Below are 10,000 nucleotides of genomic sequence, written 5' to 3'. Positions count from 1 at the left end.
CTCTAGGAGGCGATCATACTGCACCGCCTGGTCAGACTTAAAGCTCAGGTCCCTCTCTAGAGACTCCTTGTCACTCTCTAAACGCTGAGAGACAGACAGGCGGACAGACAGACAGACAGACAGACAGACAGACAGACAGACAGACAGACACATTTAACCAAAAATGTCAACGTCAAATTAAAAACACACAAACAACTTTCTCCCTTCATTGTCGATGGCGTTATAATGTTTGTGTTGCGAACATTTTGTGGGGACAAAAGCTGTGTATAGGAGCGTATATTGAGCGCCCCTCAAAAAAAAGCTTGTCATGTGATGTCGTGTGATGTCGTGTGATGTCGTGTGATGTCGTGTGATGATGTCGTGTGATGATACCTTCAGGTCTCCAGTGAGGTGAGACAGCTCTTCTCTCAGGCTGCTGAATGTTGACAACAGGAGACGCATCGACCTGTCTGTGGTGAGACGAGTCTGAGAGACAGACAGACAGACAGACAGACAGACAGACAGACAGACAGACAGACAGACAGACAGACAGACAGACAGACAGACAGACTTAATTGAAACGCATTGCACTGTGATATTAGAGTCTCTAGAACTGCAGTCCGAGTGCCTACTTCAGTGGTATTCAATTGGCGGCCCGCCCCCTTGTGGCCCCTGAAAGAATTAAAAAAAAAAAAAAAAAAAGTTACAGGTATGGTGTGTGTGATATTAATTGTGAGATTACCATAATGACGGTAATCATTAAAGGACCACTTTTCAACCTATCTTCATATAGCAGGATAATATGTCTATACAGCTCATTACTGTGCGGAAATATACATAAATCTTCGTGTTTGAGCACAAAAAGCATTTTGAGAACCCACAAATTTCAGCGCTTCGCGCGCACACTGTGTGCCCCCCCCCCCCCCCCCCCCCCACACAATCATTCTACAGTTGTGGCCCCCGGCCTAATCTAATTGAATACCCCTGCCCTACTTGCTTGTTGCACACTAGTGCAACTGTCTGGTGCTGGCTGGGACTCTGGTACATCGCACAGCTCCTGAGCCTGGTGAGAGCAGGAGTGGACCTGGTGGGACCCGGACAGGAGTCAACCCACAGAGCCTAGTAGTCCCTCCACGCACCATAGACGTACTTCCTAGCCCTGGCAGAGTAGTTCTTCAGTAGATCCAATCCAACGGATTGTGTGCCCCTGGTTTTGCCCTAGTGGGACTGATTGAGGGTTTAGCTACTGGGACGTAAGTCGGGACTTGATTTTTTGTTTTGGTTATAGAGTGCTATGCGACACGTCCAGTGTTGTTTTCGTCGACTAGAACTATGGCGAAAAATGTTCGTCGACTACCTTTTTTCACTGACGAAAACTAACTGGAAACTAAATGAACACTAAGCTATGATGACTAAAACTATAAGAGTAAATATACTGACAATTTCGTCCACAAATAAAAACTAGACTAAAATGTTAGGAAGGGACTATAGTGGACAAGAGATCCAGTATAAGTCATTTTACAATTAGTTGCATGCTGAATACAGCCGAGCTACAAGCCCAAGTTGTGAGCTGGAAGATCGGCTATTTTCAGCAAGTGAAAATCATTTTCATTTCGACGGCATCAAGGCCGGACAAAATACATTTTGTTTGACTGAATCAACTATAGATTTAGTCGACTAAAACTAGACACTAAAACATTCCTGGTGACTAAAATGTGACTAAAACTAAATGAAAACTATTCAAGAGACTAATGACTAAAACTAAAACACTGGAAATGCTAACTTATAAATCGAATAAAATGCTAAATAATACATCTATTATATAGCTATAAAAATCTATCACATAGCGCGGTGCCGCGCTATGTGGGCTTGTACATCTGCTATTTTTCAATAGCTAAAGCATAACATAATGCTTAACACACCAAAAGGTGAAAAACCTCATGTTTCTGTATCAGTGGTTCTCAATATTTCATGTGAACGACCCCAAAAAATAACATGTAATATGCCTCCGACCACCATCTGAAAACATGTTGCTCCAGAAGCAAATATTTGAGTTAAAAACTGAAACTCTGAAAGAATATATATTCAATGATTTGAGGCACTTTTTCATGATTAGAAAAAATAGCAGACCTACAAGCTAGGGATGCCACAAAGTGACCATTTGCCCAATCGAATAATGTACAGTTCTGGCGATTAATAATCGATTAATCGACCCCCCCCGATTAATCAATATCAGATAAAACTTTTAAGATTTTATATTATGCACATGCCATGGTCACATAACCATTATATGTTGAGTGCATGCTTTGATGGTTACAGTTTTATAATCAGTTTTGATGAGTAAACCTTTGTGGAGATCTTCTCAGTGCCATTCAGGATGGAAAATGAAATCCATTTGGATTTGGGGAGAAGTAGTTTCATAAGGGGCTGGTATGAAGTACTTGATATAAAGAGAACATGTTCAGTTCACTAGTCTACACCATAGAGTATTAAAAGGATAGAGACTAAACTGGCGCGAAGCTCCGCCCCCTCCGCTATTCATGTCAGTGGAAGTTGCTCAGTGGCGTTTTGAAGCACCCGGAAGGCTGCCGGAAGTACCGTCTATTTCGCTGATTCAGCATTTCACTTCCGCATTTGGACACCAAATTTTGGTGTCCAAATGCGGAAGTGCACCCAGAGTGCACCTGGGCTTTACATTGGGCGCTCGGTTGCACGGGGTTTCCTTGTCAAGAATCCACGGGTCCGCCTGCAGTCCTTCCTCTTACCACTAGGGCCCAGCGCTTCAACATTGGAGTGCATAGCTGGCCCCTTGGTCTACACTCTACTCTACACCTGCCTTCATTTCATCTGATTGTCTGTCTGGCAGGCACTTAACCAGCGATCGTTAACTGTGTCTGTTAGAGAGAGGGGCAGAGAAGAGTGGCTTTGCTCAACTTGATTTATACTTATATTCTCCACTCTGATGAAGATACATGTTCGATATATCATGCAGCCTTACTTATTAGCCTATATTTTAACTATTAAAAAAAATATATATATATTTTCTTTTCAGGGGACGGCAACACATAATCGGAAAATCGATTAATCGACGGCATCCCTACTACAAGCTCACTGAGTGCCTCACTATGAGCTTGTAGATCTATTTTTCAACAGCTAAAGTATACCATGATGCTTAAAACACCAAAAGGGGTTCCCGCCCCAAAATGGGTACAAATGGACAGTCAAAACAGGTCCTTGGTGTGATATTAAAAATTAGGTTCTACTTTTTATTCCTGAACTCTCACCTCTTCTGATCCCAGCCTAACAGGTTGTATAGATTTGCGTTTTTTCCTTTTCTTTTCAGCCTCTGTTAGCATTTAAACTGGACAGTCAAAACAGCTTCAAGATGATTGATGCGATACATTGAAGCTCTTGACGAGGGTTTAAAGAAATGCAGCTTAAGGGAACGGCCCCACAGACGGAGCGTGTTTCTACACGCTCTGACTGTGTTGACGTACTCAGGATCTGACATAAAAGATGTTTTCTTTTTTCCCAATATATTTTTTATCCCACGATTTTGTAACCCATTTTTCACCCCTGTGTCAATCATCTACTGTGATCCTGGGCTCTACACACCCTCCGCCAACCTGGGGAGAGCAACGGACTTGAACTCATGCTTCCTTCATGCCTGAGTCTTCAAGTTGCTCCTTTACACCTGACAGGGGGGGGAGTTTCCCTGGTTGGACGTAGCGCGTGGAAGGAACACGTTATTCCAACCAGTTCCTTTCCCCTCCATCAGGCGCCCCGGCTGGCCAGGGGGAGGCAGTTTAGAGACCAGGATTACTGCATGTTTTTGTAAAAGATGTTGATTCAAAGTGTTGAATCAGATTATGGACAAAAGGGTCTCTCTTTTCTTATTGTTGTTGCTGCTGTGGCAGTAGATCCAATTGGAACACAGGTGATATTAATTAATTTATTAATTTATTTATGTATTAATTAATTAATTCATTCATTCATTAATTTCCATTTCCTCAAAAGGTAACAGTTTTGGACATCCGTTTGTTCACACATGATCTTTTCTATAAATATGTTGGATTAAGCCAACAAAACAAAACCAAAAGTGTTGTACCCTGTACCCTATTTTCATCTTTCTGATTATTTGATCGGCCCAAAAATATTGTGTTGATTTTTCAACAAGTTCAACTCCAGTTGGCTTTGTCTTTAAGGCGTAAACGTCTTTAAATAAATACTTTTTGAAAAGCCTGATGCAGCATGGGTTGGTTGGTTGCCCCCCCCCCCCCGCGGCTCAAGTGTGTGTGTGTGTGTGTGTGCGTGCGTGCGTGCGTGCGTGCGTGGTACCTGCAGAAGGTATCTGATCTGTTGTTTGGTTAGTTCAGAAGCTCCTTTGGGAATCAGAGCTTCAACTTCCTCCTCCTGAGAGGGAGAGAGAGAGAGAGAGAGAGACAGACACACACACACACACACACACACACACACAGACAGACAGACAGACAGACAGACAGACAGACAGACAGACAGACAGACAGACAGACAGACAGACAGACAGACAGACAGACAGACAGAAAGACAGAAAGACAGAATATGAACAATTAGATAATATGTCCTCCTCACATCATAATTAGCTATTTGCTGTGTTATGAAGGAAGCCACTAGGTGTCAGTGTAAGCCTGCACAAAGGAGCAGTAGTCCACAGCCAGCCAGCCAGACAGTAAGTCAGTCAGTAATTAAACTGTATTCATGTAACTCCTTTTGGTGTTTTACCCCCTCAGGCCGGGGAACCCATTTTGAGGTTCTGTACAGTATGTACAGTATTCAAAAATGTTACATTTTTGATGCTGCTATATAAATATTTGAAGTTTTTCAGAAAACTTAGGTCAGGATTTAGAGGCGTTTTTTAGAATCGGCCTTAGGCCAAAATGTGTTAAGACACACGGAGAAAAGCAATAAACATTCAGCTTATATATGCAAATCACACATACCGAGATAAGACCATTGTAAAATAAAGTGCTAGCGGACGTGCTAAAAGACTTTTAAAACAGTCAACTGGACTTTCTTTTCTTTTTTACATTGCTAAGCATGGTGTGCGAGCAACCACTGCAAGCGCCAGCCTTTGTTGTTTTCCATTAACCCATTTAAAAAAAAAAAGTAACTGTACAACTGTCTCCTATTTTACCGCTGTAGAGCCGAAATGATTTCGGCTCGTCAGAAATTTTCAGTAGCACCGAAGAGACGACTTTAGGACGGTACCCCCCCCCCCCGAACCTCTCAAACGACGTCACATTGTAGACTCGAACCCACTTTTCTTCGGCTCTGAAATAGGAGTATGAATCGGACCTATCACACAGGGGACCAGGGACCACCACCCTATCACACAGGGGACCAGGGACCACCACCCTATCACACAGGGGACCAGGGACCACCACCCTATCACACAGGGGACCAGGGACCACCACCCTATCACACAGGGGACCAGGGACCACCACCCTGATTGAGAATCAACCTGGGGACCACTGTTGTGTTGAGGAAGGAGGTTACAGTATGCAGTCATTAAGACATGTGAATCCCTTGACTCCTTCAAAACCGCTCTCAAAGGGCACCTATATACGGACGGCTGCAATTCGAAACTATACTACTACATTTTTAAAGCTCAGCTCAAGACCCACTTCTACAACGTTGCTTTTAATTGAGTTTTAATATGCACGTTCCTATACCCTGTCCTGACTGATTTGCTGCATGTGGTGTTTTTATTAATTTTTATTTATTTTATGTTCTTATATTCAATTTTGTTCTTTGCCATTGTTTTATCATTTTAACTACTTGTGTTTTATTGTATTTTATTTTTGCCCTGTGAAGCACTTTGAGCTACATTTATGTATGAAAGGTGCTATACAAATAAAGTTTATTATTATTATTATATTACTAGACCCCGTAAAATCTGAATCCCCCCCCCACCGCCCACCCCCTTTTCCCCTCACTGTATATGTTTCTTTTCCCTTTTTACCTCCTTTATGATGAATTCCTGTTCTGTTCTTTGGACTATATAGAAGTGTCTATTTGTACGTCTCTAGATGTTTTTTTTATTGTTTTTTTATATTTTTTTTATCCCACGATTTTGTAACCCATTTTTCACCCCTGTGCCAATCATCTACTGTGATCCTGGGCTCTACACACCCTCCACCAACCTAGTCCCCATATATGGGGGACAAGGGGAGAACAACGGACTTGAACTCATGATTCCTTCATGCCTGAGTGTCCAAGTTGCTCCTTTACACCTGACAGGGGGGAGTTTCCCTGGTCTCTAGATGTTTTGATGAATTTGAACAAGGTGGACCCTCTTGTAAACAAGTGTAATGCGTAATTGGGGTCGTCCACTCACAGTTAACAGTCTTTGTACTGTAATTCTGCAAACTGTTAATACATATTTCAATCAATCAATCAGTCAATGACGTGGTGTCGTGGGACATAATGAACCATAATGAACTCACGTAGCCGTCTGAGCGAGCAGAAACATGCCGGTGATTACGGACACGTTTCCTAATAATGGTGACTCAACCTGCAGGGCAATCCGGTACAGTTTTCCCGTGAAATGCTAACTCCCCTTTTCTGTGGAAGTTCTTTACAGCCGACTGACTTCCCAGTAAATGGTTCTCAACACGTGGGTCGCGACACGTTGCGACGGCCGTGCGTTTGTTCTCATTGTTCATTCATAGGGTTTTGTCGCTTCTTTGTCTGTCGTTTTGTTAGACAGACTGTTTACCATGTTCTCCTATAGTTTACTGAGACGCTGCACTGCAATGTGTTCACCCTGCTTACTATGAGCCACACATGAGAGCGTCTGATAAAGGCCTGCAGTACATTCTAAAGGGTGTGTGTGTGTGTGTGTGTGTGTGTGTGTGTGTGTGTGTGTGTGTGTGTGTGTGTGTGTGTGTGTGTGTGTGTGTGTGTGTGTGTGTGTGTGTGTGTGTGTGTGTGCGTGCGTGCGTGCGTGTGTGTGTGTGTGTATTGTGTAGCTGTGTGTGTGTACCTTGAAGTCGACACTGGGGTCCAACTGGTGCTTCCTGTGGGAGGAAAACACACAATGAACAAGATGGGAGGGACACGGTGTGTGTGTGTGTGTGTGTGTGTGTGTGAGTGTGTTCCTGCGTGCGACTTCAGTGCCATCGTTCATACAATTAACTTAAATACAGGGTTGCAGTTTTCGTGCATAGATTTCACTTGTTCACACGCTACTGGGTTAGGATTAGGGTTGACTAGTCCAGTAGTTCCCAAAGTGGGGTCCGGGGACCCCCAGGGGGTCCTTGAGGGAGTTCCAGGGGGTCCCACAGCTAAATGATAGTTTGGAACCAAATGGACCCTAATGGGTCTGTAACTCTGAGAGTACAAATGGAACCAAATGGAACGGGTCCATTTGGTTCCATTTGTACTTACAGAGTTAAATTAACAGTGGTTTTACACTGCACTGCACCCCCTGGCAAAAAAAAAAAAAAAAAGATTTCTATTTTATTTTTTATTTTTCAAACTTAACTTATGGCTTCTGACTGTAGTTTATAATCATCTCTCTTATCATGATATGATGCCTCGCTGTACGGCTGTAGTGCATGTGTGTATGTGTGTGAGCTGCTGTACTACCTAAATAACTCATTTTTAGGGGTTAGGGCATTGTAAAAACGCTAAAATAAAGGTTAAAAAAATCGTCGCTAGCCAAGCAGTCGCACCCCCTGGCGTCAGGTTCAAAGTCCGCCTATGGGTACCAGAGATAGAAATGCCATTAAATCAGGGGTCCGTAGGATAATGCGTGTGAAACTGAGGGGAGGGTCCATGAAATTAATTTGTTTCGGAATCACTGCTAGAGCCGTAAAAACCCTCCCTTATCGAGGTCACTGGCATATGTTTTCAAATGGGGGGTCCGTGGCCTGATACATGTTCATTTGGGGGTCCTTGACACGAAAAAGTTTGGGAACCACTGGACTAGTAAACTAGGCAACTAGTTGACTAGCCTCGATACGCAGGCTTTCATTTCGTCTGCGCGGAAAATGAAAGCCTGGAGGAACGCTATTGGCTGCCTCGGTCTAGGAGTGGGAGTCAACGCTTCCGGGTGTGGGCGTCGCTCCAAATGACGTGACGTATAGCGCTTCACTATAGGTGGGAGAGGAGTGGCCAGGGCTGACGGACAGATCGGTGAGATCCAATCAGGGCGTGCGCAAATCTCAGCCGCGACCCGCCCCCTATAGACCAGAAACTTAACACGTTAGCTCAGGCTACTAGGCAACTAGTCGACTAGTTGAAATGACGCGAAGCGAATGCCCTCACCGTCCTCCTCGTATCTTGGCCACGTGCTCCGAGATGATGGAGTGCAGGTCGGTGTTCTTGCGGAACACCTCGGCCAGCAGCTCCCCGAAGAAGCGCGTGTCCATCTTGTCCACAGGGGGCGCTATGGCCACGTCCTGCCGTCGCTCCATCACACAGCGGACGACGGACGGCTTCACCACGCTCACGATCTCCACCTCCTCCACCTCCACCACCTCCTCCTCCTCCTCCTCCTCTGTCGCCTGCTCCCCCACACGCTCCACCAGCACCACCTGGTGGAGAGGACAAGAGAGGCAACGAGTGTTTTTGTAAGCGTTATGTTATACTTTAGCTATTGAAAAAATAGCAGATCTACAAGTTCATAGCTTGTAGGTCTGCTATTTTAGGTAAAAAGGGAAAAGAAACATATACAGTGAGGTGGAGATTCAGATTTTACAGAGGCCAGTTTGGAACTGCAGCCGTCTGTATAGGTGCTCTTTGAGGGCGGTTTTGAAGGAGTCTAGGGAATCACACGTCATTGATATGTATAATAATAATAATAATAATAATAATAATAAACCTTTATTTATATAGCACCTTTCAAAACGAGGTTACAAAGTGCTTTACACAAAAAATAACATCAAATGCAGTGCACACCATAAACAACAGTTGACAATAATAAAAAAAAAAGAACAGGCAATGTACAGAAATGCAGTATGGACACAAGAACAATAGGGAATGTTTTAGGTGTTAAAATGTGTTAAAATGTTTTAGGTGTTAAAAGCAGCTTTAGAAAAGTGAGTTTTTAGGAGGGATTTGAAGCGGCCGGGGGACGGATTCTGCGAGCCTTATCTCGAGGGGGAGGGCATTATCCAGAGAGTTGGGGCTCTGAGTGCAAAGGCCCGGTCACCTTTCCTTATTAACTTGGAAGCTGGTACTACCAAGAGCGCCTTTTCCGAGGACCTTAAGGTGCGCTGTGGGACATGGGGCTTGAGTAGGTCAGATATATAGGATGTATTGTCTATGTTTGTTATAAGTATGTGCTAAATAAATAAACTAAACTAAGCTAAGATAAGAGAGCAATGTAGTGGAAATAAAGAATATCTCTGCTGTCAGGGGAATGAAATGACACATTTTCAGAAACCTTATGTTTTGAAAACAAAGCAATACAGCCTCATCAAAGTTGGTGTTGTGAATTTATATATTGTCAATTACTTGCACGTGAGGGGGTGAGGTGAGGTGAGGTGGTGGAGTTAGCTGTTTTATAAGAAAGTTTGAGGGTCCAATGAAGTTAAGATGTTTTGTCCAAAGCGTTTTTTTACTACTTTCCATTGGTTCAATATATTTGAAACACATCATAGACGTAAAGGGTGTTCAATAGCACTGATTTATGCAAAAAAAACAAGTTAGGGTCGGTTTGGGGACGGCTCAGGGTACAATGTACAATGCAGGCATTCAGCAGACGCTCTTATTAATCCAGAGCGATTTACCCATTCTGAACGGGAACCCATTTTGGTGTTAGCATCATGTTATGCTTTAGCTATTGAAAAACAGCAGATCTACAAGCTCGTAGCGCGCCACCGAGTGGCGCGCTACGAGCTTGTAGGTCTGCTATTTTTGAAAAATCAAAGAACGACTGACATTTTTAGAATCTGATCTCAGGTCAGAATGGGTTAATCAGACCAGTGTGTTGTCCAGTGGAAACCTCGTATGAATCTGATCTCAGGTCAGAATG

General features: G+C 43.6%; 1 protein-coding gene across 2 annotated transcripts in view; it reads right to left on the bottom strand.

Annotated features, from left to right (window-relative positions):
- pof1b (POF1B actin binding protein) overlaps window positions 1-10,000 on the bottom strand; it is a 48,893-nt gene that overhangs the window by 8,362 nt on the left and 30,531 nt on the right. For both annotated transcript variants that reach the window (XM_080779824.1, XM_080779825.1), the window contains exons 4-8: window positions 8,290-8,558; window positions 7,004-7,037; window positions 4,318-4,392; window positions 373-465; window positions 1-84 (exon numbers count right to left, since the gene is read on the bottom strand). The exon at window positions 1-84 is cut by the window's left edge and continues 30 nt beyond it. In XM_080779824.1, coding sequence (XP_080635950.1) covers window positions 1-84; window positions 373-465; window positions 4,318-4,392; window positions 7,004-7,037; window positions 8,290-8,558 — 555 coding nt within the window. The remainder of the gene's footprint in view (window positions 85-372; window positions 466-4,317; window positions 4,393-7,003; window positions 7,038-8,289; window positions 8,559-10,000) is intronic.

Source organism: Protomyctophum bolini, assembly GCF_963924005.1.
Source record: "Protomyctophum bolini genome assembly, chromosome: 13".
Classification (NCBI taxonomy): Eukaryota; Metazoa; Chordata; class Actinopteri; order Myctophiformes; family Myctophidae; genus Protomyctophum; species Protomyctophum bolini.
The sequence above is the reverse complement of the archived record's forward strand: the minus strand, read 5'-3'. Positions and strand labels throughout refer to the sequence as shown.